The sequence below is a fragment of the Pristis pectinata genome, chromosome 26 (assembly GCF_009764475.1).
Source record: "Pristis pectinata isolate sPriPec2 chromosome 26, sPriPec2.1.pri, whole genome shotgun sequence".
Classification (NCBI taxonomy): domain Eukaryota; kingdom Metazoa; phylum Chordata; class Chondrichthyes; order Rhinopristiformes; family Pristidae; genus Pristis; species Pristis pectinata.
In genome coordinates, this window is record NC_067430.1 from 15,205,430 (window position 1) to 15,221,340 (window position 15,911).

The following is a 15,911-nucleotide window of genomic DNA, read 5'->3' on the forward strand; positions in this document are numbered from 1 at the left end:
TAGGATGGCAAAACTCAGAGAGTGGCCAAGGATGGAGAATGGAATTGATAGTTTGGAAACAGCTTGAGGTGCAGGTTGAATGGTTTCTGTCCCTGTGATATTAAACAAGATCTCACTTAGGACTGCATGTCAGACAAGCAATCTGCCAACACAGAGGAATGGAGGGTCAAAGGAGGTGCTGGGGAGACACCTCCTGTTATCAGCAGAGATGTGGAACCCGATTATACATCTTCAGGTGATGCTGTGGAAAGGGAGCTTGCAGGTGAGAAATGGGAAAGGGTTAAGGATAGATCCTTGATGGACTACTTTGGTAATGGTGCAGGTGAGGGAACTGAAGACATTTCAGGATATTCTTTGGGAAGGTAAAAATAGACGCAGGCAAGTGCAGTCGCACACCACTGGGCAACAGAAGAATTGGTGATAAATGTTATGGTCAGTTGTGTCATAGACTGTGGAAAAATTGAGAAAGGTGAGAAGCATTACTCACAGTTAATGCAGAGGCAGAATATAATTGGAGAGATATAATTCAGGATTTTCAGAAAAATTGAGGACACGGTTGAGAGCTAAAGTTTGCACGAAGAGAGGGATTTTGAGAAGGGGCAGTCAACAGACTTGAAAAGTGAACATAAGAACAAAAGAACTAGGAGCGGGTGTCGGCCATTTGTCCTTCCAAGCTTCCTCTGCCATTCATCAAGATCATGGTTGATCTTCTCCCCAACACCATCTTCCTACACTATGGCCACATCCCTTGATTCATTAATCCATCATTTTCTGTTTTGAACAAACTCAATGACTGAGTCTCCCTGGCCTTCTGGGGAAGATTCACCAGCCTCTGCATAAAGAAATTTCTCATCTCCGTCCTAACAGGTCTGCTCCTTATTCTGAGATTGTAATCCCAGGTTCTAGACTCCTCAGTCAGGGGAAACATCCTCCCTGCATCCAGCCTGTTAAGCCCTGTAAGAATTTTGTAAGTTGAAATGAGATCTCCTCTTCTACTTCAAAAGTCTTAAGTACACAAGCTCAGCATACTCAATCACTCCTCATGTGGCAGCTGATATCCCAGGAATCAGCCTAGTGAACAACTTCTATGGCAAGGATATTTTTATAGGTAAGGAGACCAAAACTGGACACAATATTCTGGTGCAATCTCACTGAGGCCCAATGTAATTGCAGCAAGTCAACTTCACTCCTGTACTCAGGTGCTCTTGTAATAAAGGCCAATATACACATTGAAAAATACTCTGTATTTCTGTTTGGTGCACCAAAGGGGTAACTTCATGTTTTTCCACAGTATATTCCATCTGCTATGTTCTAGTCCATTCACTCAGTGGGTTTATATCCCCATGAAGCCTCTTTTCATCAGTGTCTCCACTCACAACCCACCAGATGTAACCTCAGCAGGGCTGGAAATATGACATTTGGTTCTCTCAGCCAAATCTCTGATATTAATCATGAACATATTACTGAGCAGGAGAAGACCAGCTGGGTCATCAAGCCTGAGCCACACATGACGATTGGACCATTAAGGTTCCTCTGGACTCACCTAATCTCAGCTGCCCACATATGTGTTCTTCTTTGTCAATGTGGTTACTTTAAGATGTGTGATCTCCAGGAATATGCAAAAAAAAAACCCAGGTCGAGTTAAAAATTCTTCTCTGATCTCCTGGAATGATCAAGTTCAGTATGATGCTCTCTCTCTCCCAGTTGGAAAGTGGTTCAGCTCTCTCGGTCATCACCCGCCACACCAGCAAGCAACGCATTCCATAGGCTTGGTAGTCTCTGGGAAAAGAAGAACTAAATAACATCCAGTCTTAAACAGAGTATCTGAGGTAGCACATCATCTGGCACAGAGCCAGGAAGGGGAACTTGGTTATTGGGGAACATTGTCTGGGCAGCAAATGGTGGGTCCTACTGATAAATTGAGCAGGGAGAGCACAGGGTGGGAGAGAAGAGTGGAGAGTGATGATTATATTTTTATAACAGGTATTATTATGCATGAGTGAGGTGTAAATGGCAAGTCTGGGTACTAGGAGCAAGTGCGTGGCAGGGCAAGATTCTGTTCTGATGCTCACTGTTTATACTCTAGGAAAGGCCCTGGAGGGAAATTGGAGATGTTATCCCAGCATGAATGAACCGTCATGGAAGCGATATTGACAAAAGGGGGTGGAATGCAATTAGACAGTTCATAGGAACTTTCCTTCTCTTTAGGCAGCCCCTTGGGACAGAGGGTGATTTTCATGAGGCCCGCAGACTTTGCCATGGGTGGGGCAGGAAGTGCTGGGCGGTGAGGTGGCTGAATTTTTCGGGAGACTCTGCATTCCTGCTGCAGATTTTGCGTGACTTCCTTTCCTCCGGATGCTCAACGCCTTTCGATGCTCCTCTATTCTGAGCAGTCACGGGTCAGCGATTCATGAGGACATCTCACTTTGTCAAAGGAATCTTTGAGAACACGCATGGAATGTTTCCCCTGTCCTGGGAAGCTTTAGCAACGGCAGCGCCTGGAGCGTCCAGTGTCGGCATGTGGACGTGACCACTCACCGGAACTCGTTTAGTAACGACCGGATAGTTACAAAAACCCATTTAGTTCACTAGGGCCCTTGGAGGAAATCTGCCACGCTGGTCTGACCCGTTGAGTGACTCTAGACTCAACAGCGCGGTTGACTCTGAAGTGACGGAGCAGAGCAGTCTGCTCATGGGCACCCAGAGGCGGTGATGGTCGCTGGCCTTGCCAGCCATCCTGGAAAATCAACAACATTTTACAAAGTGGAGAAAGTCCATCGCTCCCTCGTACTGTCAGGCCGCTTTTTCCCGCAATACTATAGTTGAATTTTCCTTTGGCTGTTGGAACAGAGGGGTACTGGCTTGACAACGTGTGGCATCCTCACGAATCGCTAACTCACGACTGCTCAACATAGAGAAGGAGCATCCAAAGGCGTTGAGCATCCCGAGTCTCTTCGAAGGAAGGAGGTCACGCAAGAACTGGTTTACTCCGTGCTCCCATCTGTCAGCGTCCCATTTTCAGTACACCCGTGTCGGACAGGACAATACTTAGTGAGACCGGACACCTGAACTCACCGATGCCCCAGGGAGCGGCCAACGTAACTACCTACCAAAGGAGACCTTTCACTTTGGACGGGTCTCATTAACAATTCTCCGTCCCTCGTTCTCCCTCCCGTCTAACATGCGGGGCAGTCGGGGGTCAGGATGGAACCTTTGGACGAGTTACTCCGGATTTGTCGAAGGACGGCACATGAACACCGCTGCTCGCAGGCACTCTGGGCTGTGGTGTGGTGTCCGTTTGCTGCGCATCGCCATCACTCTTCCAGACACATTGCTGAGCCGCAGTTGCAATTGGAAATCATTCGCAGTGTGCAGCCTCACTGAACGTGTGCACCGCCGGCAGCTGGAACTGTTGCATGTGTTCCCCCCCTCTCCCCCCCCCACCCCCCGACCCCGTCACACTCCCCCTGCCCGGCTCTGTCCTCCGCTCAGGCTGCTAGACGGTTGCCATCTGCTCTGCTGCTGCGGCGCACCGTTAGCCGTGCACATGGAGAGGGCAGCGACGGCCGAGGGGAACTCCACCGAGCGAGGGGCCCAGGAGGGCAGTGCGTGGATCGCAGCCTTTCTCTGCCTCATCAGCCTGCTGACCGTCGCCGGCAATTTCCTGTTGATTTTGCTGATCTTTACGCAGCGCTCCCTGCGCAACACTTCCAATTACTTCCTCGTCTCCCTCTTCATGTCCGATCTGATGGTCGGACTGGTTGTGATGCCCCCGGCTATGCTGAACGAGCTGTACGGAAGGTGGGTGCTGGAGAGTGGCTTCTGCTCGGTGTGGTCTTCCTTTGACGTGATGTGTTGCAGCGCGTCCATCCTGAACCTGTGTGTAATCAGTCTGGACAGATACCTCCTCATCACCTCTCCCCTGAAGTACAAGCTGCGGATGACTTCTAGCCGAGCCCTTTTTCTCATCTTCACCACTTGGACCCTGGCCGGTTTGGCTTCTTTCCTGCCCATTGAGATGGGATGGCATGAGATGGACTTTGAGAACCAGGCATTCAACTCCGGTCCCGCGGTGGAGGTGCGCGGCGCTCAGTGCAGACTCCTGGTTAGCCTGCCCTACGCTCTCATAGCCTCCTGTCTCACCTTCTTCCTGCCCTCGGTAGCCATCTCCTTCACCTACTGTCGGATCCTGCTGGCTGCCCGGAGACAAGCTGTGCAAGTGGCCTCTCTCACCAGCAACGTGGCCACCACTTCTGATGACCCCGCGCAGGTAATGGAGCCACTTGCAGTAGTTCGTTAATTAGCATGAGGTCTATTGCAGCTACAGGTTGTCCTCGCTGCAAACCTCGGGATAACAGTACACGGGAGGGAGTGCGGGCAAGCGATTCCGATTGCCCCGTGGAACAGACCACGTTCAGACCGGGTTTCCCCACACGAACCTAATAAATAATCTGAGGAAGCAAGATGATTGCTCAGGTCTGATTTTTCGTTTCCCGCTGTTATGGTGCGGGTTATAATTTATTCAGCAACCAGCTGTGAAACACGGAGAACCAGTGCCACGGCAGCAGGGGCACAGTTAGGCCACTGTGCTTGGATACAGATCAGTTGCAACAGCTGCCTGGGGTTGTGTACCGGCGCAGGGGGAGCTTTAAGTTTCAGCACCTGAGACAGCGCCCTGAGCTCAGGGGCTCCCGCCCGGTGCAGCCCACCGGGAGGAAGGAGTCTGGTCCACCCCAGCGGCAAAAGAAACTTCAGTCCTTTTCCGGGCACTCGCCCATGTCCAGCCGAATTTGGGAAAATGTTCCATTTCCCAGTTGCATCCACAATTAGGTTTTTTCAACCCGAAGAAATTGAGAAGATATCCACCACTTGATTTTATATTTACATTTGCCAAATTTAAACTCAATTTTCAAAAGGTTCAAAGTAATTTTCACGAGCCCCCAGCTCTCCACCCTTTCAAGAATTGGGAATTACAGCCGCAGGGACTCTTCGGGTTCCTTTGTCACTATTCCTGAGGGACTATTTTATCCTGAAACCCGCTCGGATTTCCCTGAGAAAATGCCCGCAGCGTTGACTGCCGCTCTTCTCATACACAGGTCGGTGGAGCTCGGAATCCATCAGCGGGAGGCAGCGACAGTAGAAAATTTACCACCAAACACAGTAAGAGGGCTTTGAAAGCCAGCCTGACTCTGGGAATTTTACTGGGAATGTTCTTTGTAGCCTGGCTGCCGTTCTTTGTGGCAAATGTTACGCAGGTGAGCATGCGTCCGGGCTGGGGGACGGGAATCCGTTCTCTCCAGCAACAAACAATCTGCTGCAGGAACTCAACGGGCCGAGCAGCATCTGTGGGGGGGGGGGGGGGATTGTTTGTTGTTCCAGATTTCAGCATCTGGAGTCTTGTGTCTCCAATCCCCGGTCTCCAGCTGCCTGGAACCTCTCCACATGCAAGAACTCTCATTTCAAAGTTATTCCGTGGCCTCTTTAACCACTTTACCGCGACAGATGAATTGGGTGGGCTCCTACATGAATCCACTTCCTTCTCCCCGCGTGTCCAGAGCCATGAATCAAAACGCCAAGCTCCTAGCTCAACTAAAATCCCGACTGAGCCAGCAAGCGGTGACAGTGGCAGGAAATACCTGTGGAAACCTTACAGTTGCCCGCCGTGTAATCCACCTAGGATGGAATTACACGAAATCCAGAGTCCAAAATGGGAGAGCTACTATTCCGAGGCATTGAATAAACAAGCCTTTGTTCCTCGTGTACCCGCCTTACCGTGCGTGCACCTGCGTTCTGTCCCCTTGTTGCTCTGTCTCATGCACTTGTTCTAAACGCCGATGCCCCTGCCTCACTCACGCCCCGCGTCCACCCCGTCTCGGTTTGCTTCCACCTTTCTCTCCCATACGTTTTCACTGTGGGTGGTGTTCAAAACTAAAACATGCCCTCTGTGGAACTGATTGCTCGGCATAGCGAGCGATTCCAAGTTGCCGTTTCTGACTGAAATATTGGAGAGTGTTCCTGGGTCTCGGGCTTTCTGTTGCAAAGGGCGATAGTTTAAGATTCTCCCATCACGTTATTTGTAAATTCGCCAAATTGCTGCCGTTCCGGATCTCTTCCCGCTAGATTCAATGTCCACCTTTGGCTCCCGGGAACAGTCCATCGCACTGTTTACACGATGATTTCAGGAAAGTTTACAATTCCTATCAGTTTTACCCCTATTCCTTGTCGGGTTGGGTTTTAGGGATTTTGACGAACATCGTGATTTCACCACGTTCGCCGTTGTGTCCGGGGGTGATGACTCTGTGTTGCCATTCTCTGTCCTGTCGGTCCCACAGGCGGTTTGTGACTGCGTCCCGGCCTTGCTCTTCGATGTACTGACCTGGCTTGGTTACTGCAACAGCACCATGAACCCCATCATCTACCCTCTCTTCATGCGAGACTTCAAACGGGCCATTGCTAAGTACCTGCAGTGTCCCCGGCGCTGGTGGGAGAGGCGGCCGAGTGTAGTGTCCTTCACCATGAGAAACTCCCACAGTGGTCCGCGGCTGGGCCTGACCCTAAGAAATATGTTGGTTCTTCAGCCAGAAACTGACTCAGCCGAATCTGTCATCCAGACGAATGATCACATCCTGCTCCCGGGCGGCCAACCACACAAGGTGACCGAGGCCAAATTCAAGGACACCACGGGGGTGGATTCGCTGCATCTCTTTGATCTGGAGCAGTCAGATCACGAATTCCACATAAACCAGCTGAACACGCCAATGGACTAGGTATACCCGCCCCCACGGCGTAATCAGAGATCAGATCGCTGTCCCGAATGGACGAGAATTAGGGGGTCATCCATTGACTAGAGATGGGGGATAATGGACCCAAAATATACTCGAGATAATAGGCTTTCAAAGCTTCACCTGGGTCACCGTTCTGGAAGGACAGTCCATTCTATGGACAGCATTCAACTGGCCTGGATTCAGCCTGCGCCCAAATTGGATGACTTCTACAGTTACAGCTGCACATTCAAAGTGTGCACGTGAAGGATATCACTGATCTCTTGGAAAACTTACAGACCCTACACTCCTTGTGCAAATCCACAGGAGTGAAGTGTAACCAGCAGGAAGGACAACACATGAACCTAACCTAAACCTAAACACTGGAAGCATACAGAACAAAATCAGGCAAAAATGGTGGATTACCGCTGGAAACACTCAGCAGGTCAGGTGGTATCTGAGGGGAGAGAAACAGAGTCAATATTTGAAGTCAATGATTTTTTAAAATCAGAACTGTTTGGGATTTAACTCTTCTGATTAAATTGGGTGTGATACCACATTCTTTAGTACTTTGATGCTCACATTTTTATGTGAGCGAATTTTCTTTATTACCAGTGACTGTAAACACATTTGTCATTTCACCTTGGATATTTGTAATGTCAATTATGTTTGCCCTGGATGCATCTATGGCTCATTGACAGGTTAGCACAGGTGAAACCACTGTAGAGAACAACATTTTCCTGTTCCAACCTGGTTGTTTAGTATCTTATCTTAATGTCCAAGACCTACTAAATTTGCACCATGGGAAATCTGAGAGCCACACATAGAGGTGAGGAGCAAGTGGGTAGAACACGGGCTCATCCTTTATACTTCCTCTGTTGTCCAGATTTACCCATTGCTGAGAGAAAATAGTTACAAAACAAAATGTCACATGAATGTGTTAAATATATAAAACATCACCAAAGGTAATTTCAGGGTCTGGTTTCAGAAATGAATCACTGATATTACAACAGTGTACTGTAAAATAAAACCAATCATTACAGTAATTGCAGCCACCCTTTTCATCTTCACCATCTTGACCTCATCTCATTTGTTTTCTAGTGCTTTCAGAGCCAGAGATATACTTTGAATCCCACAGGGGTAGAGGTGGTTTGTTCACATTCACAACTTGACACTTAATATACTTGAGGGGGCGAAGGATACTCTTATCATTTCCCTGTGTGAGTTCTCATTATAATTTTCATTCCTGTGCATTAGTATTTCAGTGTTATTTTGGTCCATTAATACATAACTCTTCACAATGACAGGTAGAGTAATGAACGTACTGGGAAACACTACATTTTCTTCTTAAAAATATCAAATGAGAGATCAGACTTCTGTGAAGCACGGGGCTGTTCAAAACAGATGCCAGGATTGAGACAAGTCATTTATAGGTCAGACATCATTTATAATTATCCATCTTTATAGTTTAGGTTAGTGCAATGTTTGACATTTGCAGTGAACAGCACAATTCAAAATATCCAACAATCTTTCTCATCTACATATTGCAAATATCACATATGCTTCATCAGGGATTATTAGGGGAATTACGGCAAGAATCTGTTCCTGAGTGCTTTCTCACTATTATATGCAATGAACCCAGTATAACCACGGGGAAACAGGAATGAATAAGAGACTTCACATGATTGACAAACTTCCTTTGTGAATCCCTAGAAAGAGCCCTTCAAAGATCAAGTGAATTGTAAAAAATCAGAATTTTACCTCTACATTAACACAACATAGAATTTCAGAATGACAATGTGCAATGAAGGAAGCTTCCTCTAGCTTTAAAATCAAAGGTCCCAACACTTATTTTACCAACATTTACAAATCAGCTCATTAATTTTGCTGATACTGTGATCTTTCTACACAATGCATTCTGCCATCGTCTCTCACAAATTTTGAAATGTTCTATTCTCTCTTTCACAAGATCAACAAGACAAAGGACCACTCAGCCCATTGAGTCTGCTCCATCTTTTTCTAATATCCTAATATCATAATTTTCCTAATATCATAATTTGCTGTTTGCTTTCTCAGTGATACTTGCTTGTCTTCTGTCTCAAAAATATTATGGCCTGGTCTCCTGTTCCCACTGATACATTTTGTTTGTCTCAATGATATTAGTATATAGTCTTCTATTCTTAATGATGTATACTGTCTGCTACTTGTTTCACTCATATCATTGTTCCCTCCTGTGCTTTCTCACACTGATACAAGAGGTAGCTGGAATTTCCTCTCATTGACACCATCTTCTATCCTCTCAGATTCAAAGCTATCACACACCTTTCAAGTCAGAAGTTTGTAAGGTGGAATGTTCTTTTGTACCCAGACACTGCTTCTTTGCAAATACCAACTCAAGATGTATGGATTTCAGCTGGTTCCTTACCCAAGTGGCTATTCCTCAAGTAAACAAAGACAAGGTGTCAGAAGAATGTTTTAATTATACAAGATTATAGCCAAGGCTGAGCTTACTACCCAGCATCATATCCATAAACTTGGATACCTTTTTTATGGCAGCAGTCTCATTGGATTTGAGAATTTGGTGTGTCGTAGGAATGTGATTAGAACAGAGGTTGTGGATGAGTGATTAAGAATTTGACTTAAATTTCCCTTCTTGTGGAATCCAGGTAAGAACCAGTTTCTCAGCACAGAATGGAGGTTAAATTGACTCTGAAACCAAATTAGAGTCTGCAGGAAAGGAAAGCACAGGGTGATAGACAGCATGAGGTTCCTTTTTGTTAGCAGCTCACTTGTAATACAGCAATGTTATCACACTTAATTAAATAATATTCCAGTCCAAAACTAAATTACTATGTTAGTTAATTAATAAGGCTTTCACAGAGAAGGTACACAAATCACCAACTGGTCCAGTCTCCCATTACAGCAAACCTAGTGCACGTCATCGATCTTTATTCCCCTGGATTCTCAGTTGTGTCTGTCTGTTATACTTCAATTTAATTCAGATTCCAGGACAACCAGATTTGGTATTTGTTATGAACTTTTTTCTTGGTCTTTGGCAAGCTCAGGGGCTCCAGAAAACACCTCACGATCAGTAGTTCTACCTTTCTCAGGAGGAAGTGTGGATTATACCACTGGTATTGAATCCTCTGCACCAGTAGAATGGTGGCTTGTCTTTGGTGACTCCAAAAGATCCCCCTCTAACAAGGAATCGGAGGACTCAGCAATGGCCATTTGTGACTCATTCCTTCCAGCAGACTTGATTTCTGCATTATCTAAAGGCTCCTCTCCTTCTTTACTTACACACTTCTCATCTGGGCTAGAACTGGGGCTAATATTCCATTTGTCCTCCAGGCGGCAATCCTTAGTTTTCACACCTACAGCCTTTAGTATTGTGTCCATTTGCTTCATGTAATCTAAGTGTCCATTCACCTGCAAAACAAAAACATCAGCGGATGAAAAAGTGGTTCTTTGCCTATCACAGTGCATCTACTCACTTCCCAAAGAGACATGGACCAATTGTTTAAATCTAGACGTGGTACAGCTGCAGGTTAGTGATCACACAATTGAGCAGAGGTGCTGTTAAAGTATAACCTTGCACAGTACATAACATTAAGCTTCTTTCTGTTTGCCAAACCTGGACTAACTTTTTTGTTATGGCACTTGGTCTACTTGGATGCTCAAGGAAAGAATTCCAACCCCCAGTGACCTATCTGCCTTCCATGAATAAGCTGGGGTAGTGAATCAGTTGCAATGCCCTGATGTTGATGAGTGACTTTGTTTTAAATGCTCGGTGTTTCTCCATCAATTGAAGCCAAATTTTACGTTGATTCTAAATGATCCCCCTTCAGGATGGCAGTGTTTTCATTTTATTTGACTATTAGAAGAAATATTGCCCTATTTAATGCAAACAATTGTTCTTCATTGGTTTAAGAACAGAATAACCGCATTGAGCTACGGTCCAAGGGAACCTCCATGGACGTTACATCAGTTTTAATGTAATCAATTACTATTTAGCTGAAGATATTATCAAGCACCTTGGAACAGTTTGCAAATTAATTGCCATAAAAAGGAAAAGTAACAAGTTAATGAGATAAAATCATCTATTAATCTTGGCACATTCTCATCCTGGGAAACGTCCTTTTCCAAAACAATGATTTATCTTGGGTCTAGTTCTAGGATGCTGGGTTGAGTTCTGGCATCTCACATGTTGTGAACTAACACAAAGGAGTTGGATATTGAGTATCAGCAGATTATTGAATTATAGAGGCAGAACAGCAGAACACAACATTGTCCTCAAAGGACATTACACAAAAGCATTTATTATTAAATGGAGTTAATGGATAGTAATTGGCAGTGATATTCTTGGGCTATTTTGCTCTCCCTCTTCCAATGATATGAGGTGTGTATTGTATTGTTCCTATTGCCACCCTACTTTCAACAGAATAACCTGATTGTTGAACCTGGAACTGTCCTGGTCTGTATTGGTCACTCACAAACACAAATTAATCAACACACTGAGTCCATTGGACTGTATCATAGCTATTTCCCTTTGTGTCTGTTTCAAAATAAATGTTCTCCTATAATAAACATTACCAAAATGACTATCTAGTGCCAACTGTGCTATAAAGCAATACATTTATTATTGTCACGGTGTCTTAAGTACACATTTCTGTGTTTGGTTAATTGACTTGCATTAAACATTCAAGACTGTAAAGGTAAAGTCTGTGTTTGCTTCAATAATACGAATGAGTTCCTTTAAATTTCTGCTGCGAGTTAATCAAAATACAGTTTGTTTGTACAGCCTCAAGCACATAGAAAACATCCCAAGCTGCTTGATGAAGGGAAGTAAATGGCCCTTGCTGTAGTGCTGAGAGGGATGATAAAAATATTTGGTGAAAATGAAGTGGCTTTTTAAGCCAGAGGGAAACAGACCAGCAGGGGTGTAAGGTGTGAATTATTATGTGTTATTAGAGACAACTGCATAGTCTCATCAATGTGGAGTCAGCTGGAGTAGGGTAGAATTGTAGAGAAGTTCATAAACTGAGAACCTGAGGCCATGGGAAGGGATGTGAAATGGGTACAGGCTACAAAAGTACAGTGGGACAAATCTGCAAAGAAATTTGTGGAAAAGGGTAAGTCTTGAATTTGATTAGCTCGGACACAAGGGACCAGAGCTGATCAGTGAGGGGGGAGGTGTATATTGAGATTAGTTAAATATAAGTCAGAGTAGAAGGGATGGATTTGAGCATATATAATGAAGAATGATTTTCTTGAACAAGCAGCATTTTGCTTATGCTCGGGGTTGTGTTACTAATTTGAACAGTTAGCAACAAACAATTCAACAAAATGTTCAGTATTAATTCATCAGTTCTGCTAATAATATTAAATAGCCCCCTCTTCCAATGTGCATTTAAAAGCAGCAAAGAAAATAAGAAACAAATGTGCTGAACTAGAATTCGCTGGTATCTGCTGCTCGACTCGAGCACCGCTGGCCCAGACATGCACACCCCTATGGAAATTCTGAAGAATAATCAATGATACATGAATTCCAAAATCAGTTGGCTGCTGATTTTCTAGGGTATTGAAAGCTCAGAGAATCTATAAATTTTGCACTTTGCTCTGTTAGAAAGGTTGCACAAAACAAGGAACGCTTCAAGTGGGAAGGGATAAATAGTAAACACAACTTTTTAAATACAGTATGTTTATATTCCAAATAGTACTTCAAGAATCAATGTCAATATGTGGTTTAATTCAAATACCATGCTCAAGAGAAACATACATTGGTATATTCCTGCATTCTTTATGGCATAGAAGGTGTCTGGAATGATAAATATTTGCCACCTTGTGAACAGCTGTGCATCAATGACTTGTAAACCTCGGATAAACATTTTCTAATATAGTTGTGAAAAACTCGAATCTGCTGAACTGTTCTGTTCAGAGTTGACAATTGGACTGATTTGAGGTAATCACTGAGAAATGCTGCACTGATCTCTGTCAGAGTTACAAATCAAGGAAAATGGAACAATCTGGGAATAGGATGGAGATAATAGGGATACATAGAGATTAAGGTAATGAATTATCCATGGGATGTTCTGCTGTTGGCACTATTGGGAAGGGAGGATAGTAGTGGTGGTGGGGGGAATGGAGAATTGATGTCTACTGATAAAAAGGAAGCCAGAATTGAATTGCGCAGATATATATTCTGGACTCAAACTTTGGTTGTCAGGATGCATTTTCCCATCATTTTCTCAGATATTAAAGGAGAAGGTAGATTTTACACGCTAGGCTGAAGGAGACTAAGAGGTTGGTGGTGAGTCTATGATGGGGTGGTGGTAGGTGAAACACAGGGGGTAGAGTTCATGAATGGGTAGATGCTAAATGGACTCTGGCAGATGAAATAAATTGTATATGGCTTGAAGAAAGACTGTTTGAAGGGCCTGATGGCCCCTTTTCAGTTATAAATTAGTTTTATAGAAAAACACTAGATTGCCACAGGGACAGAGATTGTGCTGACAGTTTCAGCGATGCATGCAGACAAGCTGTTCTACACAGACTGAATTGTATTTCCCTAAGCTGCCACATTCATTTCATTAACTTTGCAAAACAAAGCTGGTTGGAGAGTGTTTTAACTTTGTGTACATCTAGAAATAGATTGCAGGTTAGATTTCTTTAGCATATTTAATGCTGTACAAACCAGGTACATATGACTCAAGCGGCCACAAGAACAATTATGACTTTGTTGTTTTTACGGACACACTGGTAACCAGCAGCAAAGGACAAATGTTTTACTAGCTCCATCACATTAAAACAGAAGTAACTGGAGTCTTTGAATTGACTTCTATGTTCAATCTTTGTCCTCCCCTCTGAGCCTTCAATTATTGCTGTGGTAAAGTTCCACAGGCCTGGATCAAATTCTTCAATGGATGTTGTAAACTGGCTACCTTACTGAGGCAGATACCATAGCTGATCTTGTTCCATATGTTAATGCTTATGACAGAATAAAGATCAGGAAACATTTAGGATCGTTACACATACATTTAGCTGTTAAAATTAACAGCCTTTATTAGGTTTGGAATTCTTGTTAATTTAAGAGTCAGAATTGTGATAAACTACATATCTTTTTAAAACTCTGCCACTGATTTCACCAACTTATTGTGTCATGATCCTTCACTAGTAGCAGTCACTCTTACACCAGGCCTTACACTTGATGCCTTAAACTGGTGGGACTTGGTCCTATACTTGTTGTTCTGTACTGTGCAGTTCATTCTGACACCTGGCACGCTGCACTGTGTAGCCCTGTCTTGCACCTGGTGTCCCATTCAGTGTAGTCAGTCTCACCTTAAATCCCATTCTGTGTACATCTGTCTCTCACCTGATGTCCTGCCCTGTGTAGTTCATTCTCTCACGTGGTATCCATCTCTCACCCGGCATCCAGTACCATGTGGTTCAGTAGCTCATCTGTGCATCTTGCACTGTGTAGCTCTGTCTCTTAGTGTCTTGCTCTGCGTAACTTCATCTTCACTGGTGTCCTGAATTCTGTCCCTTTTCGAGTGCTGTGCACTGTGTAGCTCTCACACCTGTTGTCCTGCATTGTATATATCTGTCTCTCTACTGGGTGTCCTGCATTGTGAATTATCATTCATTTAAAACTTCCAACCCTTAGTTTTAATGTACATACTCTTCAACTCTCTGCATTCTCACTAGGTGGAAATCCAAACTCATTTCTCTCAAATCCTTGTTTCTCAACACAGGCAGCCCCCAGGTTACGCAAGGGTTCTGTGCCTGAGAACTGTCCGTAAGCCAATTTCTCTGAAAGTCAGAAATGCCCGTTTTCTATTGCTACTTATATCGTATCACTTGTATACTTGCTGTAATTCCTTTGTTTCATTGAACTATAACTACACTAATGAATATATACTGTATTCAGGCATTAATGAATACCATGAAACATTTTATTATCATTACTAGCTTGAGAAAGGTTTTAAAAATGTATGGGAGAATTTGCATAAAGTCAGATTGCTGTAAATCAAGTCATTCGTAATCTGGGAAGCCCCTGTCATTCAATACTGACGAGCCCCTCATCTCCTTCAGTTTCCCTTCTTTCTACAACTGACAGGTTTCTAAGACCCAAGATGGTGTCACTAATTACTACTTTCTGATTTACCTCACCATCTTTCCTACTCCTTTGAATCTTGATGGTTTCCTTGCAGTGCAGGAATTGGCCCTTCAAGAAGTGTCCTTCACTGAAAGGACACCTGGAACCCAACCACAGTGTTGATATCAAGTGGCTGAGCAGCAAATTAACTTTATAAACACTAAGCCAGGTACTAAATAAAGATTTGCATATTAACATATGATTAGAATAGTAGCATGAAATACAAGTACGAAAAAAAATTAAAGTCCATTAAATTTCACATAAGAAAATTGTAAAGCATGTTTTTTTTAAGGCTAGATAGTCTCCACTGCAGTAATTAAATACACCATTAAAAACTTATGTCATAGACATACCTATGTGTAGATTCTCTGGGTAGTTTACTATGGGGCATTTCATACAAGGTTGGTTCAGTGGCTTCAGTTTGACTGCAATGGTGAAGCTGTAAACAGTGCAGCCTGTGAACATGTGCAGGATCAATGACGGGAACATCAGGATTTTCATATTAAGCCACAAATAGGCAAAACTACCAGCAAAATGGTTTTAAAATTACATTTCTTTAATTTTTATTCATATTTCAGTTGCTCTACTAATCACATGTTTACATTCTGATCTTTATTTAGCACTTGGTTTAGTGTTTATAAAGTTAATTGAAGAATTCTGGGATGCAACTTTTAATGTGATTCGTTGCTCTGCTGGTGGATGAGACTGGAGCGGCTGGGCATTAGGTGAAGAACACTAGGTGAAGGGCTAATTGTGTAGCTCTGTCTCCCACCTGGAGCCCTGTACCATGTGGTTCAGTCTCTCACCCGTGGCATCCTGCACTTTATAGCTCTGCCTCTCATCCAGCACTGTACACTGTGTAACCAGACATCACCAAAGCATAGCAAAGTTAAATGATATAAATCATAAAGCTGTGATAAAGTGACACCAACTTGGATTTTTCAAGAAGGCAAAAATTCAGGCTGTTCTCAGACTTACAGGAAAATTACAACAAA

General features: G+C 43.8%; 2 protein-coding genes across 4 annotated transcripts in view; one reads left to right on the forward strand and one right to left on the reverse strand.

The window, feature by feature from the left end:
* Window positions 1-3,181: 3,181 nt before the first annotated feature.
* Window positions 3,182-6,767, forward strand: htr6 (5-hydroxytryptamine (serotonin) receptor 6). Its single transcript, XM_052038987.1, has 3 exons — window positions 3,182-4,270; window positions 5,097-5,255; window positions 6,333-6,767. Exons 1-3 carry the CDS (start codon window positions 3,182-3,184, stop codon window positions 6,765-6,767), a joined length of 1,683 nt encoding a protein of 560 aa, XP_051894947.1.
* Window positions 6,768-9,223: 2,456 nt separating this feature from the next.
* tmco4 (transmembrane and coiled-coil domains 4) overlaps window positions 9,224-15,911 on the reverse strand; it is a 78,227-nt gene continuing 71,539 nt past the window's right edge. For all 3 annotated transcript variants that reach the window (XM_052039236.1, XM_052039237.1, XM_052039239.1), the window contains one exon: window positions 9,224-10,190. In XM_052039236.1, the coding sequence (XP_051895196.1) occupies window positions 9,885-10,190 (306 nt within the window). In that variant the 3' untranslated portion in view covers window positions 9,224-9,884. The remainder of the gene's footprint in view (window positions 10,191-15,911) is intronic.

Coding starts and splice junctions, on each gene's coding strand:
- htr6 (XM_052038987.1), top strand. CDS start 3,182: ATGCGGGGCAGTCGGGGGTCAGGATGGAACCTTTGGACGAGTTACTCC. Junction 4,271..5,096: donor CTTCTGATGACCCCGCGCAG/GTAATGGAGCCA, acceptor TCTCATACACAG/GTCGGTGGAGCTCGGAATCC. Junction 5,256..6,332: donor TTGTGGCAAATGTTACGCAG/GTGAGCATGCGT, acceptor TCGGTCCCACAG/GCGGTTTGTGACTGCGTCCC.